This window comes from Lissotriton helveticus, chromosome 3_1, assembly GCF_964261635.1.
Source record: "Lissotriton helveticus chromosome 3_1, aLisHel1.1, whole genome shotgun sequence".
NCBI lineage: Eukaryota > Metazoa > Chordata > Amphibia > Caudata > Salamandridae > Lissotriton > Lissotriton helveticus.
In genome coordinates this window covers 1,662,402,631-1,662,428,114 of record NC_136061.1, presented here as the reverse complement: position 1 = coordinate 1,662,428,114, position 25,484 = coordinate 1,662,402,631, and the positions used below count along the sequence as shown (strand labels likewise).

General features: G+C 45.6%; 1 protein-coding gene across 1 annotated transcript in view; it reads left to right on the top strand.

Moving 5' to 3' along the window:
• Positions 1 to 25,484, top strand: part of IQCB1 (IQ motif containing B1) — a 378,653-nt gene that overhangs the window by 133,189 nt on the left and 219,980 nt on the right. The window contains exon 11 of the mRNA XM_078682448.1: positions 6,896 to 7,038. Coding sequence (XP_078538574.1) covers positions 6,896 to 7,038 — 143 coding nt within the window. The remainder of the gene's footprint in view (positions 1 to 6,895; positions 7,039 to 25,484) is intronic.

The following is a 25,484-nucleotide window of genomic DNA, read 5'->3' as shown; positions in this document are numbered from 1 at the left end:
ATGATAAATTAGAATGATTTTTCTAAACGGACCAGTGTGAGGAACATACCAACAGAGGAGTATGTAAAGTCAGGATGGTATTGGTAGGATGGGTTATATTGAGCATAGGAGAAGAAACTCTGTTTTAGCTTGGTCTTGTTTAAGAGAGAACATGTTCATATCGTCCTTTAGTTTTACCCAGAAGGCCTTTCAAGACTGTTTCATGGGTTGGGGATTTTCAAGTAATGATAGTTATCATCTACATACTGAAGAATGTGTATTCCCTTTTCTTTTACCATGGAACCCAGTGCTAATAATTATTAAATAAGTTGGAGGATAATATAGAACCTCTGGTGCTCCCCACATTTTAGTGTTAAAGGAGATCTGAATGATTTCATCTGAACTAATTGAGATCTTAATGATAGGAAATGCGAGAACCATTTGACTTCAGTTCCCATCATGTTGGCTTGGATGGTGGGAAGGCTTTCATTGTTTCGAAAATCAAAGGTTAATAGTAAGTCTAGCATGAGTCACATCCGTCCAGGGTTTGAGTACGCCATCAAGTATCGCTAGTGTTGCGGTTTCAATGCTGCATTCTGGTTTCAGTCCTGATAAGTATGTTATTGATCCACGTATGTACCAGGAGTTTTATTGAAACAATTTTTTCAATGATTGTTCCCAAGAAGGGCAATTTGCCTTGGAACCCCTTGCTGCTTGGATCCGATGGGACCCAATGATAAGGGGGCTGTGGTGGTCCCTCGGATGGGAGGACCACATATCTTTGTATGCGGACGACATACTGCTCTACTTGGCCTCCCCTAGAAAATCTCTTGTAGTAGTGTTAGATATCCTTACCATCTTCGGCAGATTCTCTGGGCTTTCCATCAATTGGGGGAAGCCCCTATTATTTGTCTTGAGTGGGGACCCTCCTGTCCCAGTCCGGAACTGTCAAATACAAATCAATACGGTTGGATTCAAATATTTGGGGATTTTTTTCTCACTCGCCCCCTCGGTCTGCTATGCCCGAAATCTTCTTCCCCCTGTTCAAAAACTCAGAGGTGACATCACCAGTTGGAAGACACTCCCTATCTCCCTCCTGGGCAGGGCCGCCCAATTCAAAATGATGGCCTTACCAAGATTCCTCTATGCCCTACAAAACACCTTGGATCTGGTTCCAGCCCATTACTTTAGGGAGATTGACGGCCTTCAGAGAGATCTATTATGGGACGGCAGGCCCCGCATAGCCCTGAACAAACTAACTATAAACTGGTACGATGGAGGCATTAGTCTCCCAGATATCAAGAAATACTATTGGGCTTCCCATCTGGCAGCCATCAATCACGGTACGTATGGTCGTGCGGACGATCCGTGCTACGCCATGGACAGGTGGCTCCTTCCGGGTGGCAACTACGGTAGAGCACTGTATTCCCGACCTAAACGGTTTTTGTTGACAGGCCCCACGAAACACTCCGTTCAAATTTGGCATGATGCTACCAACTCGCTTGGTTGGAAACATAAACTAACCTTAGGCACCCCTCTTTGGGATTCAGAGAAACTGGGCGATCTATGGAAAATGAAGGGTTTCGATAGATGGCATCTGATCGGAATTTCAGCTTTCAAAGATGTGTGGGGAGGAGGAGGGGTCAAGTCCTTCAGTACGCTTCAGAGCGAATATGAGCTTCCAGACACAAAACATTTTGTTTACATACAGTTTTACACTCACTCCAGTCTTCGTTGCCTAGAGAAACTGATCCCCCGGAGGCTTCTCCCCTGGAGGACAGAGTTTTGGACGGACACCTCCCCGAAAAAACGATCTCATTAATTTACAAAAAGTTAATCAATCACCTGGCAGACCCTCTCCAGACACTGCGGGATAAGTGGATTCATGATGAGATAGAACTAGACGTTGAGGATTAGCAAGTAGCAGTGTCCTCCCCTAAAGAGGTGGCTATCCCGGCACGCTTGTGAATAGTTCAGCTTATAATCTTTCATAAGATATACATAACGGGCCCCGGTTAGTGCACATGGGGTGGTCTGACTCGGGAGAATCTAAAAGGCGATTCGGCCTTACTGGCACGTTCATGCACACTATCTGGGAATGCACGCATATCAACTCTTACTGGCTCCAAATCCACGACAGTCAGCGAGGTGTTATGTGTGTCCCTCCGCCCGGAGGCGAGACAATGTCTTCTAAATATTTGGGAGCCCACGGATTTGAACGCTTCTCAGAAGCAATGGGCCACTCTAGGGTTCATGTTGGCCAAAAGAAACATCGCCCAACTTTGGAGGGGGCAGCACAACCGCCTACTTTAGATGCCTGGGGGAAAAACCTTGATTGGTGTATGTTTAGGGAAAAAACTGTATATCTGGCAAGGGGGTGCCCTAAGAAATGGTCCCGTATCTGGAACCCGTGGAGTGTTTATAGAGGAGAGATTTGTACGCCGCCTCGCAGTATTGAGCATGATGACCCCATTTCCCCGTAATGTTTCTCGTATGTGAAGTCAGTGTATCCTTCCACTCGTGCGTACTGTAATGTATAACTTCCACAACCCTCTGTATTGTATTACTTACCGATGTATTTTTAATAAAAAGATTTATAAAATAAAAGAAGGGCAATTTGGATACTAGTTTAAGATTTTGGAAGTCGAGGATGTCAAGGTTGGGTTTCTTCACAAGAGGTGTAAACTGTCCCTATTTTGGTGATATTGGGAAGGTTCCTCCTTTGAATCATGCATTGATAATTTTGAGTATAAGGGAAACAGTTTGCACCTTGAGTGCATGTTTTTATTAAGCTGGCTTTACTGGTTTAATTGACGTAAGATAAAGGTTTGTACTCTGAGGTTTTCTATATATGCGTTTTTACATATTTCGATCAGGTTTTACTAATGTATAGCTCTTGGTGTACCATGCATTAGAGATTCTTTCCCTGACAGATTTAAGAGTTAATGGCACTGCTGTATTAAAAACGTCCAGAGTCTCAGTTTTGTAGGTCTTCCATAATTTGGAAGACATTTAGATTCAAAGTTCCAGGTTTTTTTTGGGGGGGGGGGGCAATTCAGGGTGGAAAATGTCTGTTATGGGTGTTTTTCAGCTCTTCTTTAGTTTAGTTTGACCATTTGCACAGGGTTTTAGAAGGACAGTGTAAACCGTAATGGCTGAGTGGTCCACAAGTCTAGCCTAATGGTTTTTTGAATGTTTATAGTGTACTGAGAAGCTATGATCTGGCCCAGTCTTTTGTATTTGTTGTGATTTGGGGAAGGAAATACATTAATTGAGGTAATGTAACAAACACATTTCCAATCATCTGCAATTGAGTGGGTTGTAGCAATGTTCCTAGGAATGTTAGTCTTCAAGGAAACTACTGATGGAGTAGTGCATTGACATAGATGAAAGGAGATCGTTAAAAATGTTCAGGGGAAAGATGATAAATTATGTGAAGGCAAATAGTTTTGTTCTCTGTAAGCTTGATCAATGCTGACATCAGCTCGAAGAAGGGGAAGTCTACTACTCTACAGGACCATTTATGTTAACGAATAATGGTTAGGCTTCTCCCATTATGGCAACTCTGCCCTTGTGTAAAATGCCATTGCTGTAGGGCAAAAAAATGTTGAATCAAAATAAAGAACCATGTTTCTGCTAAAAAGAGTAGGTCTAGGTTATGTAAAATTATACGGTCTACAAACTATGCAACATGCTAGATAGGAGTCTTGTCTGGGTATAGTGCATTGCTTTCCAGTACTAGCAGTTTGCAGTAAATTCTTGCTATGAGTGCCTTGCTAAGGTTTGAGAGAAGGCAGAGAGTGCCTGATTTCCATTGTTAATATGGCAACGTGGATGTATTAATTCTTTGAGAGGCACATAGAGAAGGAGGGGAGTGGCGAGATGCCTCTGCCAATAAAGGGCAAAATTACTAGAGAAGAGGATAGGCTGCTTTGAAGTTGAAATGGCGGGCAGAGGGTTGGAAAAGATCCCAGAAGACAGGAATCTTTACACAGACAAGAGGTTGGTGTCAACCTATCATAAGGATGGTGTCACTCAGGCACGGCCCGTGCAGGGCGTTATACTGGGGCGGTGACGTCAGGCAGGGGAGGGTCAGGGTGGGGGGTTGTAAAATGCGGGATATGGACCATTAGAGATAAGTACCAAAATAAATTAATACAACGAATTTCGTTGCCCACGCTGTATCGCCAAATGTGATGCAGCGTGGGCAATGAAATTCGTTTTATTCATTTTTTTCGGTACTTACCTCTAATGGTCCATATCCCGCATTTTACAACCCCCCATCCTGACCCTCCCCAGCCTGACGTCACCGCCCCAGTATAACGCCCTGCACGGGCCGTGCCTGGTGTCACTGCTACCTGTCTAATGGCAGGTAGTGAGGGCTATAGACAATCTATAGGTGCTAAAGCAACATATGTATAAATTGGACTGAACAGCTTGAAGAAAATAATCTCTTGGGCCTGGAGCACTCTGAGTTTTGAAAAGAATGGAAAATAAGATCCAAGAGTGATTTCTCTTGAGAAGACGATTGGAATAGTGGCAGCAGAGCATTGCTTATTTATGTGGCTGCCGTAATGGTATGAAAATAATGTTTAGTCCTTTGGACAGAAGGTAGCCCTTAATGGATAGTTACCATTACAGACTTGATAATCAAACTCAATGAATGCCTGATGAAGCAGTGTAGCTGAGGCGTGTAAGAAATTGGGTTATTGGTTGAGGGAAGTGTGAGCTCTTCTCCAGCAACAACCTCAATCTCTTTCAGTGTGAAATACAAAATGTCACTACATGAACCTGTGCTTAACCTTCTGGTAGCTTGGCACAAAGCAGTCAGGCTTAACTCAGAATGAATTTGCAAAGTATTTATGCAGCACTTAAACAGTAATAAAGAGAAAACACAACATAAGGAAAATCTTACACTAATTTAGAAAAATAGAGTAAAATGTAATAAATTATTTGACACCACAACAACAAAATCCAATTAGTAAAACCGTAGATATGCAAATTTAAAGATTTTGTTCAAAATAGTGCCTATATGCACAAAGGGTCAACTGCAGTTATCTGGTTGTGGCAGACCAGGACAAAGTTGCACGTTCATGCCGACCGCGATGGAGTGTTAGCTGGATACAGGAACCAGGTTAGGCCTGCTGAGAATTATACCTTATGTTCTGGATGTAGGGTATTGTGCCATGCAGCAGCAATTCCAAGGTACATGCGTACCACTTTACTAGTGGCTTACAAGTAAATGTTAATGTGCCAATTGGTTGTAAGCTAATTGTACCGTATTTAGAGGCAAGAGCACAAGCACTTTAGCACTAGTTAGCAGTGGTAAAGTGCACAGAATCCTAAAAGCCAATTTAAATGTGTTCAGAAGACAGGGTGGTGAAGGCAAATGTTTTCAGACAGACGTTGCAAAGAGAGAGGGCCAGGTCCAACAATGTGTTTAGGGCAAAGGCTAGGTATCTGATTGTTGTCTTCCAGTAATTCTGCTAATGGTGTCTTGCAATAATGTTTCTGTTTAGAGGTTGCTGGATGATTGGCGGAAAGGTGTGATAGTATATTTATGCACTGTGGCCACTAGCGGAGAGTTAACTCCTATGTAGCTAATGGGGTGCCAGATCGAAAAATGATCAGGATTGGAGACGGATTTTGATGAAGTGACAAGATCAGTCCATCATTGAGAGCAGCACTAGCAATTGTACACTGTTTTCTCAAAGCTAGATGAGCTGATTACTGAGGCTCGTTTTATCAATCAAGTCAGAGCCTCAAGGGATTGTATGAAAGACCAGTGACTTGTTTTAGGGACATAGGTTCTTCCAAGTTCCCTGTAGATTTGTGTGAGATAAGGATGCAGCGGCAGCAGATAAACTAGTCTTCACTTGGTGTGTTGATGGTTTGTGTGAGATAAGATTGTAGCAAAAGCAGATAAACTAGTCTTCCCTTGGTGTGTTGATGGTTTGTGTGAGATAAGGTTTCAGCAAAAGCAGATAAACTAGCCTTCGCTTGGTGTGTTGATGGTTTGTGTGAGATAAGGTTGCAGCAAAAGCAGATAAACTAGTCTTCACTTGGTGTGTTGATGGTTTGTGTGGGATAAGGTTGCAGCAAAAGCAGATAAACTAGTCTTCACTTGGTGTGTTGATGGCCAATAGAATGCTTGTCATTGAGCAGTGTACTTCTTCTATGTTGTTTGCCTTACGAAGCCTCTCTGGTTCTCTAGCATTGTGTAGTTGAGACCTTTAGTTGGGTGATTTTTTAACAGTTGCCACTTGCATTCCAGGACCCAAGTCCTTTTTTTTAGGGCTTAATATTTGTTTGATAATGACCCCAGGGACTCTGAAGTCATTCCTTACCGCTTTGTCGTTAAAGTGAATAGTCCTGCATCGCAAGTCCTGGGGAAAATTACTAATTCACCTGAAGTGGCGGTCAACAACATTTTTAACAGGTGCAGCCCAGAGAATGGAATTACTGAGCACCTGTTGCTTGAACATTCAGTAGCTTTTCGAAGAAGGTGGCATGTGTACGCCTGACTCGAGCATTGTTTCTTACTTTGGGCTAGCAGATCTGCTCCAAATGACATTACTCTTATAGGCTACAGCTGCTTCGCTATATGTGGAAAACCCCAAGGAATCATCTCGAAGTCAAGCAGTAGATAGTCACAAACCTTTTATTTCATCCTCCTCACAGTAAATATTCATGTTTCACTAGACTGTGCTCCTTTTCGCCTAAGTTTGCTAGACATAGTTCAATTAAGTTCCCAAGATGCTTAAAGTATGCTTTGTGCCTGGTGCACAATATGTAGTGATGCACTGCTTTGTCCACAGGGATGATCTCAAGAAAGATTCATAGCTATGACTTCATTTAAATGAATGTCTTTTGAATAAGCATTTCACTTGATTCAAATTATTTACTTTAATTTTAGGGCCAAACGAGAACAAGAAATTATTATTTTACAACAACAGAAGGAGGAAGAGGATTTAAGACGGCAGCTACAGATCCACAGACGGCGAACTATGCGACAGTTTCATGAACGCCAACTAACAATGTTAGAAATTGTCCATGCTGGTATGTTGAGATATATATGTCAGGGAAGGAGTTGCGATAGCACTGCATAGATTTGGCAGTTATCTCTATGCTGTGTAAACTTAGAGGAGAATATTTTCTAATGTGTTTGAAGCATTTTATTTTGCTTCATAGAATGCTTATTAATAATGGTAAAAAGAAAAATTGGAGTTAAAGGCTAAAATTACCTTAGACATTTAAATGTAAAAAATGCTTAGGCCTGATTCAGAGTTTAGCAGGTGAGTTACTCATAAAAAACGTGACAGACATCCCGTCCACCTTATTATAATTACCTTGTAATAAGGGGGACGGCATATCTGTCACGTTTATGATGGAGTAACCCGTCTGTCAAACTCTAAATCATGGCCATTGTCTTTTGTATATTAAGAACTACATATGGATTTTAACTGTGAGGATACAGGAGTGTGAAAGCATGATAAGTGTGAGTGGAAAACAGTGTTGAATTAACGTATAACAACACTTTCAGTTGAACAAAATATACCTTGGAGCTCTTGCGTGATGTTTAGTCCAAACAAAGGAGACTTTAACCGTTAAAGAAAGTAAAGGGTATCAATGTATAATATATATGACATCATGATAGCAATCTAGAACATACATGCCTATAAGAAAAGACGTGTGTCCATTTTGTTTGTGTATAACATGATAAATCGGAGCGGGCGCAATACTGAAGTATAATAATAATGGAGGGGAGTTGTCAGCACTGCTGGGATTCAGGCATCAGAACCCAGGAAGCCTAGCAGGCAAAGGGGCATTGAGTTGGAGGATTCAGCCGCACTCTCAGCTTCTTCTCTGACAGTCTGCAAGAATAGTGTCCCAAGCCGGTGCGTGTTCCAAAGTGCCCCTGCCCTTGCGCTTTTAACGCAGTAGAGCAATACCCTCCTGGGTTGCCCATTGTAATACGTCAGCCTACCAGTCCTTACCTTTCTTAATGCCTAAATTGCATACCAAAGACTGTGTGCTGCTTTGCACTCCATTAACTGTATCAATCCAGCGGCCCAATCACTTTTAGATTCCTTATAGGTTTATCCTGTTTTATGGTGTTGCCTGCAAGGACTAGGAACTTTGGTTGTCATTGGCACTTCATGAGACACTGACTTCTGCTCCCAGATTTCTGACTGCTCCAGGCATAACCACACCAGCAAAGTAAAGGTCTTGCTAAAGAAGTATCCTAAGAGATTTTGAACTTCATCCTGAAGTTTCGGGGACATAAAGTGTTAAGGGAGGGAGAGTAAATACTAAGTGCTCGATTAAGAGTTTGGCGATCTTGAAGCGGGCCTCCCCTCTCTCCAGGACCACCAACCAGAGCCGCCGGGCGGCTGCCAGATTACAAATATTTGTGTACTCTGGCAGGCAGTCCTGCCTGGACTCCTACTTTCTTCACGCAAATCACGCCATTAGTTCATTGCCTAGAAGTCCTGTTTCGATTCATTGTTTCTTGCAAAGACACGTGATGTCAGATATCATTTTGGATCGTATTCTATCGGAACAGGTTACATGGTAAACGTACATTTCTTACAAGGCAGGGGACTTCAAAAAATCTACATCAGAGAATTCAGTTGTCATAACCATAATGATAACAGCCTTACTTACTATGATATGGGTTTTGGGTTCGCATCTTAATGATTGTTGGGTGGAATAATCTTTGCCTCTATGTCCTTAATAGAAATGAATTTTACTTTCATGTCGTTAGGCACATTTTCAGTCTATGTCAGGACTGGAGGCGAGGATTATGCTAGTTCAAAGCTTGCTCACCACCAACTGAGCCACCCTCACCACCTGCTTAAAGTAGAATCTCTTGAAGGTAGGGTCCGAGTACCAGTCTGGTTCTCTTTGACATGCTCCCAAAAAGAATGCTTTGAAGGCCATTGCTCCTCTTGCGGAATGTACTCCAAATTTCTTGGTATCTCTGCCTGCTTCCTGCATCACCCAGCGGACCCAATGAGCTATTGTGGATGAGCATACAGCCTTATATGGCTTCTTTAATGTAATGAGGAGCTGGAGGGGAGACCTCTTGGGTCATTTCCTCATATGTCTTCAGGCAGTGCAAAACACGTAACTTGGGAGAGTCATTGAACGCTGTGTAAGCAATTGTATGAGTATTTGATTAGGTATGCCGACTCACAGAAAAGACTACTCAGTCTAGGTAAAACACTCTCGCAGAACTGTCTAAGGCCCGCACATCCGAGACCCATGTACATGAAACCATGTAAAGTAGCATCAACAATTTAGCTGAAAGTTCCTTTTTAGATAAGTACTTGTTCGGTTGCCAGGACAGAAAAATGTTTAGGACTATATTGATATCCCACAGAACCGAATGGCATGGCTCAAGGGGAAGAGAAAGATGGATGACTCGAAGCAGCCAGCAAACAAAGGGATGCTCCCCAACCGGGGCCCTGTCTACAGGAGCATGCCCTGCCAAAGTGGCAGGTCCAACAGCGTGAATTGAATGGTAGTCTAATCCGTCCTCTGCTAGGTCTGATAGGAAATTCAATACCTGTTCTATATCAGCAATCAGGTTCCGTTGCAGACCCCAACAAACCCATCTCGTCCAGGAAGAATGGTATCATTTGGTGATACTGTCCGCCTAGGCCTTGGATAGGAGGAACTTAGCCTGTCGTTAAAGGCCTGAGAGCAACCAGCGTTGCCTGTAATACACAACACCATCAACTGGAGGGAACCCTCTGATAACAGGCGAGGCAGTGTCTGGTCCAGATTCAGCAGAAAGTGTGGAAGCAGGGTCAGATTGGAGAATAACAGGAAAGTTCCAGAAGAACTGGAGACCAAACTTCTGACCTCCAAATGGGGGCTATCCTGACAATCTCTGCTGCCTGCCGGCGGACCTGAGACAATGACTGAGGGATAATCGAGGAGAGGGGAAAGACATAGCCCCGTTTCTTGCTCCAGTCCTAGAGAAACACGTTGGTTGCCACCGCTTGTGGGTCCGGCCTCCAACTGAAGAACCGGGGTAGCTTGTGATCGAGATGGACAGAAACAGGTCTATTAAGACCAGGCCACAAAAGGCTGAGAGACACATTAAGGTCTGAGGATCCAGCTTCCACAGGATGGAGTCGTGAAGATGGTTGGAATTCTAATCCGCCACCTGATTGGCCTTGCCCGGAAGGTATTCCTCCATGACCAAGATGTGATGCTCCAGACAGAAGTTCCAGAACTCCTTTGCCATGTCTGCCAGAATCTGGTGCCCCCTAGCTGATTGATAGAGCTCACTGCCGAGACATTGTCCATTTTCAGTAGAACGCAGGATTGGATCCGGTCTTTGGTCCAAAACTAGACCACGAGCAATCCCGCCAGGAGCTCTAGGCAATTTATGTGTAGACTCTGTTCTTATAATGATCAACTTCCTCCTGTGGAGAATTCCCCACAACTGGTGCCCCAGCCCACCTACTGGCATCTGATTGCATGACCAGATCGGGGATGGAACCGAAGATTACACTTCAGTTTCATGCCTCCATATGAGTCAGCCACCAGGCAATGCGATCCCCTCTCTGGCCCCTTCCGTAAGGGGCACCGATTGGGTGTACATCAAATCCTACCTCATGTGGTGCGCCTTTAGGTATTGTAGGGACCGGTAATGAAGCGGACCCGTAAATATCACCTGAATGGAGGAGGAGAGGAGGCCCACCAGGCAGGCAATGTTTTGGAGAGATGCGTAGGTCCTGGCCATCGTCTGGCAAAGTTTGTGCCATATCATGGCCATCTCCCGAGCGATGCTGACGTGGAGTCCACGATAAAGCCCAAGAAGGTTGAACTTTGGGAGGGGGTGAGAAGCGATTTCTTTTCATTGATTACGAACCCCAGGCTTTGCAGGAGGTCTATCAACAACTGAAGCTGAGAAACCAACTTCTGGGGGCATTGGGCCATGAGCAACATGTCGTCCAGGTAAACGATTAACCGGATGCCCCGTGGAACTATATCGCTGGCTTGAACACCTTGGTAAAACACCATGGCGCCGACGATAGGCTAAATGGGAGTGTGGTGAACTCGAAAACTTAACCCGCCACCGGAATTGCAGAAATCTGCGATGGGGAGGAAAAACTGGGATGTACAGGTAGGCGTCCTTCAAATCCAGGGGCACCATCCAGTCCAACAGGAGCAGTCCATCCTTGAGATTAATTACTTCCATTTTGAAGTGGCGGTACACCAGCCACTCATTGTAATCTAGGAGATGATGACTGGCCTGTGGCCGCCGTCAGACTTGTCAACTAGAAAGATGTTTTCTTAGGAAACCTTTGGGATGCAGGTCCGCGTGTCTTATGGCTCCTTTGTGTAAGTGCGCCAAGACCTCGCCGTAGATAATAGACATATGTGCTATGGGTGTGAAACCTGAAAGAGTGGTCGTAAAGTTCTACTTGGAAGCTCTGAACCGCCTGCGAGACCCTAGCATCTGAGGTGATAGAAGCCCAGGCTGAGAGAAACCCTGCGAAGCCCCCCCCCCCCCACCACTCTGATCTGAGCAGAGGGAAGGACACTCGTCATTTGGGTAGGCATCGCCTGCTTGTCCTCTTGATCCATCTCCACCTCAAAAGCATTGCCCTCTTGTCGGGTAGAAGTTGTTGAAACATACATTATTTTGATATTGGCCGCGCATGGAGCGTTGTCCTCTGGGAGGGGTTTGGTATGAAGGGCAGCCGGTCGAGCAGCCCCTGCCTAGTCCTGCCCCATGGAAAACCTGCAGGATAAAAATGCGTTTAATATTGGATTGGGCCTTATCCAACGATGAGAACGTTTCTACAAACTTTCTAAGTTCCTTGACGAATGTTGGTGAGTGGCTGGAGGCTGGATGAGTCATAGGACAAACAATCACTTTGCCTGCCTTTTTCCCACCTCTGCACCCTTCCAAAGAGGAGGACAGACTCCAACGACTGGACCCTAAACGTGCGCTGTCCTTCTACCTTGACCACACAAAAGATTTCCGGGTTGAAGATCAACTCGTCGTTGGCTATGTAGGTGCCAAGAAAGGTCGGGCTGTTCAAAACCATATCATCTCTCGATGGGTTGTCCTTTGTATTAAAGCCTGTTACGCTTTAGCGAAAAAAGAACCTCCAGTGGGGCTGCTGTGCTCATTTCACTAGGGCTACGGTAGCAACCACTGCATTGGCACGTGGAGTCGCACTTCCTGACATCTGCCAGGCAGCCACGTGGGCTTCCTTGCACACTTTCACCTGACATTACTGCCTCGGCAGCCAAGTCCGGAGGGACGGCTATTTTGCCCGTTCGGTCCTCCAGGACTTTCTGTTGTGAACTTAGTTCGCAAACCCACCACCAAGGGTGGTATTGCTGGGGTATCTATTCTAATGTAAGGAATCTACAACTAACTGTCTCCTTCAGATGAACAACTTACTTACCTTTGCTAAAAATGTATCTGTAAGAGACATACAGGCACATGCATCAAAGCATTTTGCGATCGCAAACGGTGCGAATCGCAAAAATCGGCCGTTTGCGATCGCAAAAATTGCTTTTGGAATGCATGAAACAAGTAGCCCCTCGCAATTTAAGAAATCGCAATGCGATTGCATTTAAGGAATCGCAATTTACGATTCCTTAAATGCAATGCAAGAAAGTAAAAAGATTTGCGATTTCGCAATTAAGAATCGCAATTTACCATCACATGTAAGGTGATGGTAAATTGCGATTTAAAAAAAAAAAAACCCATTAAAGTGCATTTTTTACGGTCCCATGTTAAGCACACACATGCCTCTGGGACATGTGTATGCGTAACATGGGTGCACATATCAATTTAAGGGGTGCAACAGGGTGTCCTTTGGACACCCCTGCACCCTTGAATTCGCATTCTCCGTTTGCGAATCGCTAATTGCGATTCGCAGAATGAAAATGTCTTCCCATTCATTCCTATGGGCCTCCAGCCCATAGGAATGAATGGGGAGGGATTCCTTAATTGCGAGTCGCAAGTAAGGAATGTTTAGAAATCACACATTTTTCTGAGATTACTACATGCATAGGCATTTGCGAATTCTTAATTGCGATTCCTTAAAAATCGCAATTAAGAAATCACAAATGACTACAATGATGCATGTACCTGATAGTTTTGTTGTAGATTCTTTACCGCCCCACCCATCCTACCCGCTCTGCAAACTGACTTCTAGGGATAGGGACTCCCTTAGAGGGCCCTAGTTGTGGCGCACCAGTGGTTAGTGTTTTTCATGGCTCTGCGCTTCTGGCGTGGAAAGTCGTGTCAGAACTGACGTCAGCCGTCAAGATAGGTGTCTAAGTAGGAACCGCGACGTCATTCCTGCGACCACGATGCCGACGACTGACACGGAGTGGACCGACGGCACCTACCGACGCGCAGGGGCAATGCTAAGAAAAAATTATCCGGATCCACTCTGACGCATGCGGGTAATTCTAAGGTAAGGAATCTACAACTAACCAATGTCTTTTACAGATACATCGTTACTGAAGGTAAGTAACTTGTTCTATACGGTGGAATATATTCACCTAAACTAATCAGAACATGCCAGTATAGCCACTGTTGGAGCGAATACACAGGCCTCTTTCCAGCCAGCTTCATCAAGTTGCTGTGCCATTTACTGTTCATCTTACCCAAATTTTCAGTCATATTGTTAATCAATGTCTTGAACACTTTGTATACTACTTTCTTGGTTTTTGGGGTATTTGCAACCTATATTCTGGTGGGGAAAATTTTTACAGTCTGATTACTGTGGTATATCTATAGAGCACATTTTTGAGCTGTATGCTCTTCTGTGAATCTGCAGGGCCATATTTTCAAGCTGCTATTTATGGCAAAACTGTGGATTATTTATAACGAGCATGATCACTTCTTCAACTACTCTAGAGGGGGTGAGGGAATGGCTCAAATCAGTAGACAGAAAAGCAAGCATCTCGGGGAAGTGTGAATCCTGGAGAACTCACAGAGGCTCTTTAAGAAACACTGCAGTCAGAGAAAAAGCCATAGGATAGCTTCTGTAACTCAAAGCACACCAAGAGTGGTCATCAGAGAAGCAGGAACTCTGTGAGTAGTAAAGAACACTGTGCTTGAGAATGCTGTGAACATGACAGGCCCCAAACATAAGAGCTGAAAGAACAAGGAGAATATGAACATGTGAAATGGTGACAACCATTGGCAAAAATTCACACGTATTCTTGTACGAGCAGAATAACCCTTTTTATTGTTTCAGGAGGTTAATGGCAGAAGTTGGAAATGATTATCCTGAATTCCTGTTGAGGGAGAGGAAGTAGCTGTTGAAACAATACACAAATGTTAGTTAAAAGAGGTTATACAGAGCAAAATGACTCCTTGGTAAAATCTTGCAGATGCCGTAAATGCAAGAATGCACATAGGATTACTGTAGGGGACGTGATTTTGGGTCACTAACAGACATGCACAAGAGTTGGGTCTGTTGCGGTAGACTTGGCCCGGCAGCAAGAAAGCCTCCTGGTACACCGACGAACTCAAAACATCCAAGAAAAACTGCCGCACCCTTGAAAAAGCCTGGCGCCAAGACCAGACCACAGAAAACATGACTGCCCTCAAGAACGCCACCCGCAAAAACCACCAGCTGATCCGCACCACCAAAAGGACAACATTCAAAGAACGACTGGACAACAACACCCACAACAGCAAGGAACTCTTCAGCATCGTCAAAGAGTTCTCCAACCCCAACGCCGGAAACAACGACATCACACCCTCGCAAGACCTCTGCGACTCACTCGCCACCTTCTTCCACCGCAAGATCGCCGACATACACAACAGCTTCGGCGCACAGACCACGCACCCAACCACCGAACCAATGCCCCCCACCACCACCCTCTGCAACTGGACCCCGGTCAGCACCGAAGACACCACCCGCACGATGAACACCATCCACTCCGGATCACCAACTGACCCCTGCCCCCACCACGTCTTCAACAAGGCCGTCTCCATCATCGCACCCCAACTCCGGGACATCCTCAACATCTCCTTCAACACCGCCACCTTCCTGGAGAGCTGGAAGCACGCCGAGCTCCGCGCCCTCCTGAAGAAACCAACAGCGGACCCCACCGACCTCAAGAACTTCCGCCCCATCTCGCTCCTCCCTTTTCCTGCCAAAGTCATCGAGAAGACCGCCAACAGACAACTCGCCGCCTTCCTCGAGACAAACGGATCCCTCGACCCTTCGCAGTCCGGCTTCCGAGCCAACCACAGCACCGAGACCGCCCTCATCGCAGCCACCGACGACATCAGATCCCTGCTCGACAATGGTGAAACAGCGGCCCTCATCCTCCTGGACCTATCTGCGGCGTTTGACACTGTCTGCCACCGCACTCTAGTACAGCGCCTCAGCAACATCGTTATCCAAGGGATGGCTCTGGAGTGGATCATCTCGTTCCTCGCCGGAAGACCCAGAAAGTCCGCCTACCCCCGTTCAGATCCAAGGCCACTGAAGTCATCTGCGGCGTACCACAAGGATCCTCTCTCAGCCCCACCCTCTTCAACGTCTACATGAGCCCCCTCGCAGCCATCGCACGCCAACACAACCTCAACATCATCTCCTACGCCGACGACACCCAGCTGATCCTCTCACTCACCAACGACCCCGCCACCACCAGAGCCTGCCTACACGAAGGGATGAAAGACGTCGCCGAGTGGATGAAGAACAGCCGCCTGAAACTGAACTCAGACAAGACGGAAGTCCTCATCCTGGGATCATCGCCCTCTGCCTGGGATGACTCCTGGTAGCCCCCTGCCCTGGGCACCACCCCCAAGCCAACGGATCACGCACGAAACCTGGGCTTCATCCTGGACTCCTCCCTCTCTATGACCAGACAAGTCAACGCCGTGTCGTCATCGTGCTTCAACACCCTGCGCATGCTCCGTAAGATCTTCCGATGGATCCCCACGGAAACCAGGAAGACAGTCACCCAGGCACTCGTCACCAGCCGACTGGACTACGGGAACACCCTCTACGCGGGAACTACTGCCAAACTACAGAAAAGACTCCAGCGCATACAGAACGCCTCTGCACGACTCATCCTGGACATCCCTCGCCACAGCCACATCTCGACCCACCTGAGAGACCTGCACTGGCTCCCCGTCAACAAGAGGATCACGTTCAGACTCCTCACCTACGCACACAAGGCTCTCCACGACATGGGCCCGAAGTACCTCAACAGCCTCCTCACTTTCTACACACCCACCCGCCAGCTACGATCGTCCAGCCTCGCCCTCGCCGCCGTACCACGCATCCGCAGAGCCACCACTGGAGGAAGATCCTTCTCCTACCTGGCGGCCAAGACATGGAACTCCCTCCCCATCCACCTACGGCTGACCCAGGACCACCTCTCCTTCAGGAAACGACTCAAGACCTGGCTTTTCGAGCAGTAACGGACCCCCCCCACCCCCCCCACCCCCACCCGCGCCTTGAGACCCTACTGGGTGAGTAGCGCGCTATACAAATTGCTGATTGATTGATTGATTGACTTGATGATACCTATCATTGAAGTAGTTTATGAAATGTTGGCACTTAGAGTATCTTACAGCACTAACTACATCATTGAGCAGTAGGGGCTATCTTATTGCATAGAGTAGTTTTGTGTCTAAAATGGGTGGGGAAAAGAGAAAATGCGTGCAACATCTCGTTAGAAATGCCATCTGGGGTAAGGAGAAGTGGGGAATGTTCAGCACCATTCTAGCTCAGGAAACATAAAACATGTGGCGAACAACTAAAGCAATGATGTATGTGTGACACGTGAATAGACAGCAATACTGCGGGAAAACATTTGGGCACAGAGTAGAGAAGACATTGGAGGGAAGAAGAAAACGGCATGTCTCAACCGAGGGAAAATATAATATATTATTGTCCTCTCGGGGAACATTCAAGGAACAAATAACTATGCTAAAAAATATAGAGTCCATACTTATTTTAAACAATACGAGGGGGAGCATTATACCTCTAAGACACACATCTCACTAAATTAGAAGAAACTAAACTTCACAAAAAGTAGAGCAGCCATTCCTACACCTCATTGTTAAACCAGACGAAGTGGAAAATATATGGTAGTTCATGGGCTACTTAATGGTAGAGAGACACCCATGGTCAGTATTTAAGTGCCGAGTACAGATGTTAAAGATTTCTTTAGATAAGTATCACAAGTAGTAACACCCTATGTTCACATCTCTACGATAAGGGGGAGAAGGAAAACAAACTATTTCTTAAATACACAATTTGATAGCTACACTTGGAGAGCGACCATAAAAGCGAGCATGTTGGCGGTGCTATCAGAGGTTATGAGGGACTTGGGCTCAGTGTGTATATGACTAGTACAAAACCCCCAAAAATGTATTTTACTGTACATTGCATGCCACATATTTGAACATTTTCGTTTACAAGAGGGTGCTATTATAGTGTACATATGCGCAGTATCAGGATGAATCCTATTGGATCATTACCCACTGATACTGACCCGGGTGGGGATCGGGGGCCCCAATAGGACAACAGTCCCAAGCTGGAAACTGAGAGCTGAAGCTCTGCAGGCGAATGCCTTTGCAGAGATAGTCAAAGATACAGTCAATCTTCACCTTGAGGAAAATTGGGGAACAACTGTTTTGAGGGCAGTAGAATGAGCGGCCATGAAAGTCGTGTTGAGGGGAGTATACATGTCTACCATGTAAGGCACACACCTACAATTAGAACATGCTGATGACATAAGAGGACCACCTAGAATAGTTAGAGTAGATTAGTACCATTGGATGAGAAAAACAGGGAGGAACTTGTAACAATTGGAAGAGCCATTCAAGATGTATGATTTGACTGTCTCAGTTCACGCAGATTACACATCGACAAAATCTGTTCATGTAAAGGGATAAAACAGGTAGGCTTTGGAAATGACTACTGGAAAAAACGCCCAGAAACAATGATAATGTGACTAAGTGAGAGCGACAATACTACCTATGCATTCAGGTATCAATGAGGCCCTCAAAGAACTTATAGCAAAAGTATAACTGGCAATCACCTCAAGAAGACACTGCAGGGATCAACCCATATATTGACGGGCCTGCAATCCCTCGCCTGCCTGATGAACCAATAGCCAAATTAGAAGCCTCATTGACTGAGGAGGAGATCTTGGAGGCAATAGCTGACTTTTCAAAAACACCAAGTTCCGGGGAAGTGATAGTTTCCCAACAAACCTATGTAACAGAATATCTGATCTGAAAAACTGCTGGATATTTTTCTTAAAGAACTTGAAGTAGAAAAAACGCATGAGCCTCTTAGAACCATGATTCCTAAACTGGATAGAGACCCATTAGAAGGTATGTCACATGGACATATGATCATTGTAAAAAAATTTAGCAAGACACTAGCTAAATGACTGATGCCAATAGTTGGATCCTGTTCACTTTATGACCAATGTGAGTTTATCCTGGGACAAAGCACCACATACAACATATGCCAGCTCACACATGTCTTGCAAAACTCAGCACATCATTAGGCATTAACAATCTTTGATATAGAAAAGAATGAAAGTATAAAGGCTCTGGAAATAGGAAAGAAACAAGAATCATATTTGCCTGTGGGAAAGTTAGATACATCAAATTTATCACTGATATTGTGTAAGGAGCGAGACATAATATTTGGTGCTCTTAAGCCCCCAGGGAGCAATGGAGTGATAGTAGATAATCTACTGAGGAATAATGATTACAGTGTAGGCAAGCTCCAGTAAGCCCCTCCGACTGAGATAGCCAGATATGTTCTTTAAATGAAGAAAACACGTACATCAAGTGATAGGGGAGGCGGGAAGTGCCAAATGAGAATAGGATTACCCTATGGGCCCAGCATTCCTTGAAGGGGTAGTACATTCTCGACTAAAAGGCGGCGTTAGATAGTGGTGAGGAAAGTAGTAGTGGACAACTGCACCAAAGGTTTTAACATAGGCCAGGAAATGGTGTCATGTAGATTCAGAGAAAGGGTCTTGTAAAAATGGAAAGGACAGTTAATTTTTAATCAGGGCATAGGACACGAGGCCAGGGAATCTGAAGGAAAAGAGGGTCTACACACCAAGAGCCTACACAAAGACTATTTCATACTACCACGCACAAATAGAACAGATGGTCGCAGCGCAGCATGCCATAAGTGTAATTACCATGAATGCAGGAGCATGCCAGGTGCAAGCACAATTTATATGGTATGAGTCCCAAATTAGAATAGTTGGCCTTGGAGAGCCAGACCTCACTTACTGAATTTGGAGTATGATACAATGTTACTCAATGATGAGATCCAACATGTTCAATGTTAGAAAGTATCCCTCACTTCCCTTATGGATACCTACACAGAGATACCCCGCTCATCCAGGTCTAAAACATAGTTTATTATTTTTGGATTATTCTTCTAATTTTGTTAGGGGCTTAAACTGAATTCTGGAATTACTATCACCTCTCCAGTTCATTATTCATAATGCCAATCTGGATTTTTGTCCTGCTGCCTCGGAGTCTCATAATACGACTAACCTATTCCCTGGTTCTGAGAAACAACATACCACAGATATTGAGGTAGTTCACTGACTACACCTGAGGTTCTTAACCTGTGGTCCGCTGACCCATGGTGGTCCTCAAAGTCTACTCTGGGTGTCTGTGACTGCTTAGAAAATTAAATAAAATCAATAGATTAATAAAGTGTATATAAAGAAACAAAATGTACTAGTATAAGTTTTAACTGATCTATAAATGTGAAGAAATTTGAAAATGGTAGCTAAAAATGAAATTTGCATCCTCACATTGATTCGTGGAAGCACTGCAAGTGTATCACATAGCATATATTAAAATTATTTTGTAATCACTCTGCACAAAGGCCTAGTCTGCAGAACAGCCTGGGGAAGCATTTGAAAACACAAGCATTGGCATAGCCAATAGGTCTCGCTTTTGGGACCTTATAAGTGTTTAGTCAGAGCTTTTGGCTTTCCCAATGTCTTTAAGCTATGCTGTAGAGCACCATGGTTCCCGTGCAGTATGTTAAAAAGTTATTATAAACAAGCATTTACAATGCAATGGTCTCGGCATCATTAAAGGTAGAGATATTGGCATTGCTCATGACATTTCTTTTTTTTTCTTTAAATCATAAATAAATGGCATTGTCATTTACATTGTCAATACACAGCACACACCACTCAACAGCACACACCGCTCTGCACCTGCACTCACTGCTCTGCACACTCACTCTGCATTCTGCCCTCGCCACTCTGCCCTCGCCACTCTGCCCTCGCCACTCTGCCCTCGCCACTCTGCACTCACCACTCTGCACTCACCACTCTGCCCTCACCACTCTGCACTCACTACTCACTACTCACTACTCTGCACTCACTACTCACTAATCACTACTCTGCACTCACTACTCACTGCTCACTACTCTGCACTCACTACTCACTACTCTGCACTCACTACTCACTACTCTGCACTCACTACTCTGCACTCACTACTCTTCACTCACTACTCTGCACTCACTACTCATTACTCACTACTCTGCACTCACTACTCACTACTCTGCACTCACTACTCTGCACTCACTACTCTGCACTCACTACTCACTACTCTGCACTCACTACTCACTACTCTTCACTCACTACTCTGCACTCACTACTCATTACTCACTACTCTGCACTCACTACTCACTACTCTGCACTCACTACTCTGCACTCACTACTCTGCACTCACTACTCACTACTCTGCACTCACTACTCACTACTCTGCACTCACTACTCACTACTCTGCACTCACTACTCTGCACTCTGCACTCACTACTCTGCACTCTGCACTCACTACTCTGCACTCACTACTCTGCACTCACTACTCACTTCTCTGCACTCACTACTCACTTCTCTGCACTCACTACTCACTACTCTGCATTCACTACTCTGCACTCACTACTCACTACTCTGCACTCACTACTCACTACTCTGCACTCACTACTCACTACTCTGCACTCACTACTCACTACTCTGCACTCACTACTCTGCACTCACTACTCACTACTCTGCACTCACTACTCACTACTCTGCACTCACTACTCACTACTCTGCACTCACTACTCTGCACTCACTACTCTGCACTCACTACTCTGCACTCACTACTCTGCACTCTGCACTCACTACTCTGCACTCTGCACTCACTACTCTGCACTCACTACTCTGCACTCACTACTCTGCACTCACTACTCACTACTCTGCACTCACTACTCTGCACTCACTACTCTGCACTCACTACTCACTACTCTGCACTCACTACTCTGCACTCACTGATCTGCACTCACTACTCACTACTCTGCACTCACTACTCACTACTCTGCACTCACTACTCACTACTCTGCACTCACTACTCACTACTCTGCACTCACTACTCACTACTCTGCACTCACTACTCACTACTCACTACTCACTACTCTGCACTCACTACTCACTACTCTGCACTCACTACTCACTACTCTGCACTCACTACTCTGCACTCACTACTCTGCACTCACTACTCTGCACTCACTACTCTGCACTCACTACTCACTACTCTGCACTCACTACTCACTACTCTGCACTCACTACTCTGCACTCACTACTCACTATTCTGCACTCACTACTCACTACTCTGCACTCACTACTCTGCACTCACTACTCAGCACTCACTACTCACTACTCTGCACTCACTACTCTGCACTCACTACTCACTACTCTGCACTCACTACTCACTACTCTACACTCACTACTCTGCACTCACTACTCTGCACTCACTACTCTGCACTCACTACTCACTACTCTGCACTCACTACTCTGCACTCACTACTCACTACTCTGCACTCACTACTCTGCACTCACTACTCACTACTCTGCACTCACTACTCTGCACTCACTACTCACTACTCTGCGCTCACTACTCACTACTCTGCACTCACTACTCACTACTCTGCACTCACTACTCACTACTCTGCACTCACTACTCTGCACTCACTACTCACTACTCTGCACTCACTACTCACTACTCTGCACTCACTACTCTGCACTCACTGCTCTGCACTCACTACTCTGCACTCACTACTCTGCACTCACTACTCTGCACTCACTACTCACTACTCTGCACTCACTACTCTGCACTCACTACTCACTACTCTGCACTCACTACTCACTACTCTGCACTCACTACTCACTACTTACTACTCTGCACTCACTACTCACTACTCTGCACTCACTACTCACTACTCACTACTCTGCACTCACTACTCACTACTCACTACTCTGCACTCACTACTCACTACTCTGCACTCACTACTCACTACTCTGCACCCACTACTCTGCACTCACTACTCACTACTCTGCACTCACTACTCACTACTCTGCACTCACTACTCACTACTCTGCACTCACTACTCTGCACTCACTACTCTGCACTCACCACTCACTACTCTGCACTCACTACTCTGCACTCACTACTCACTACTCTGCACTCACTACTCACTACTCTGCACTCACTACTCTGCACTCACTACTCACTACTCTGCACTCACTACTCTGCACTCACTACTCTGCACTCACTACTCACTACTCTGCACTCACTACTCACTACTCTGCACTCACTACTCACTACTCTGCACTCACTACTCTGCACTCACTACTCACTACTCTGCACTCACTACTCTGCGCTCACTACTCACTACTCTGCACTCACTACTCACTACTCTGCACTCACTACTCACTACTCTGCACTCACTACTCTGCACTCACTACTCTGCACTCACTACTCACTACTCTGCACTCACTACTCACTACTCTGCACTCACTACTCTGCACTCACTGCTCTGCACTCACTACTCTGCACTCACTACTCTGCACTCACTACTCACTACTCTGCACTCACTACTCTGCACTCACTACTCTGCACTCACTACTCACTACTCTGCACTCACTACTCACTACTCTACACTCACTACTCTGCACTCACTACTCTGCACTCACTACTCTGCACTCACTACTCACTACTCTGCACTCACTACTCACTACTCTGCACTCACTACTCACTACTCTGCACTCACTACTCACTATTCTGCACTCACTACTCACTACTCTGCGCTCACTACTCTGCACTCACTACTCTGCACTCACTACTCTGCACTCACTACTCACTACTCTGCACTCACTACTCACTACTCTGCACTCACTACTCACTACTCTGCACTCACTACTCACTACACTGCACTCACAACTCTGCACTCACTACTCTGCACTCAATATTCACTACTCTGCACTCACTACTCACTACTCTGCACTCACTACTCTGCACTCACTACTCTGCACTCACTACTCTGCACTCACTACTCACTACTCTGCACTCACTACCCTGCACTCACTACTTTGCTCTCTGCACTCACCACTCTGCACTCACAACTCTGCACACTCACTACTCTGCACACTCACTACTCTGCACACTCACTCTGCACTCACTCACTCTGCACTCACTCACTCTGCACTCACTACTCTGCACTCACTACTCTGCACTCACTACTCTGCACTCACTACTCTGCACACTCTCTCTGCACACTCTCTCTGCACACTCTCTCTGCACACTCACTACTCTGCACACTCTGCACTCACTACTCTGCACACTCTCTCTGCACACTCTCTCTGCACTCACTACTCTGCACTCACTACTCTGCACTCACTACTCTGCACTCTGCACACTCACTCTGCACTGTGCGCGCCGCTGATATCATGGAATCTTCCACCACACTTTCCAAAACTCTATAGTCCGAAGCATAATAGGCACAGAACCAAAAGAAGGGTAGACATTTGCTTAAAATAATCTTATTGTATTTATGAGAAGCAAAAGCGAGACTGTGAAATGTGCTGAATATCAGTTTGTTACGAATCAACAGAGTGGAGTTAGAGAACCAAGAAATAGTAATTTAGAATCCGGGTTAGAAGGAGTAGTAATCACAAGCTGAGGATCAACGGGCGCAAAACAGCGTGGTGGGCGCACACGAGACGCAGCGTGGGCGTGCATATCAGCTGAAGATCGCCGGAGAAGACACCGAGCCTGCCTGCTGCCGTGACTGACCCGCTGCGGAAGGTAAGAGCCCGGTGAGTGGGGGTAGAGGGGGGGCGGCAGAGAGGGAGTGGGCAGAGAGGGAGGGTGTGTGTGTGTGTGCGTGTGTGTGTGTGCGTGTGTCTGTCTGTCTGTGTGTGTCTGGCGTGTGCCTGCCTGCCTGCCTTTGAGTGTGCGCGAGCACAGACCCTGGTCGGCTCGTGCACCGCTCTGTGTTCCCTTGCGAGCTTACTCGGCGACAATAGTTCTCGTTACCGAGACCTAAAAAGTGTTATAATCATTTTTGTTACCTTAACCCCTTCGACGCTCATGACGAGCTGGGCTCGTCATGAGGTAGCCTCCCAGCACGCTCATGACGAGCCCAGCTCGTCATGAACAATGGGTTTTTGCATATTCCAGCGCAGCAGGGGAAGATGTGCCGCAACGATGCGGTTAAATATTACCAATAAGACATTGTGTAGGCGAAACCTAAAAAATGAGGTACTGCAATTTATTTCAACGCCTACAAAGAGATTAAACATTGCTAAAAAATGCAGCATCATGGGCTGCTGCACAGTGGAAGACCCTTCCCAAAGGTTGATTGTTCACCTTTCAGTAGTTTATTGCTGTATTTGAATGTGAAAGAGTTATTAATAGGGTGAAACCTTTGATTTAACAGTATTAACATGTGTGTAAATGACATAATGTAGTAATAGTGTTACAAAATATGCTGCATAATTTGCTGTTTCTGCTGTATAATTTTGTTAACTCTGCCACATAATTTGGTACTCACCTGCCAGATAATTCCAGTGAACCTGGGTATAACCAAATGCTTATGCAATTATGAGAGTATGCTACTGCAGTGTTTTATATATAATAATGGATTAACCACACTTTCCATATAGTAACTACAAAAAGTGTGACAGGTGAGTGCCAAGCTTTGGCAAATGTTTGACAAAGGTTCGTTAATCACGCCTCAGTTGCTGTACTCGTGTGTTCAGTGCTACTAATAACGTGAAACATTTGAACTGACTGCATTAATCAGGGGTGGCTCCTCTGTTTGAGCAGAGGCGCTTCGCCAACAAAGAAAAGCCCCATGCCAGAGCTGAAAAATAAAATGGTAATAAAGTTTATTTATTACCATTTTATTTTTCAGCAACCGACCCGTCCCGAACTGAGTGATAGGGCGGGGCGGGACCAGTGTTGCCAAGTGGCAGGAGGGGGCTGTGTGCTTTAAAATGTGCATTTCTCTTTTGTCGGCTGTCTTACGACGGCAAGCTTGACATGTGCATTTTAAACTTCTCTAACCTAGCTGTCTTAGACAGCTGGGTTAGAGAAAGTGCAGGCCTCCAGTGCTCTTGAGAGCGGTGAGTGAGGCTTCTCCCTCCAATCCTGGTGC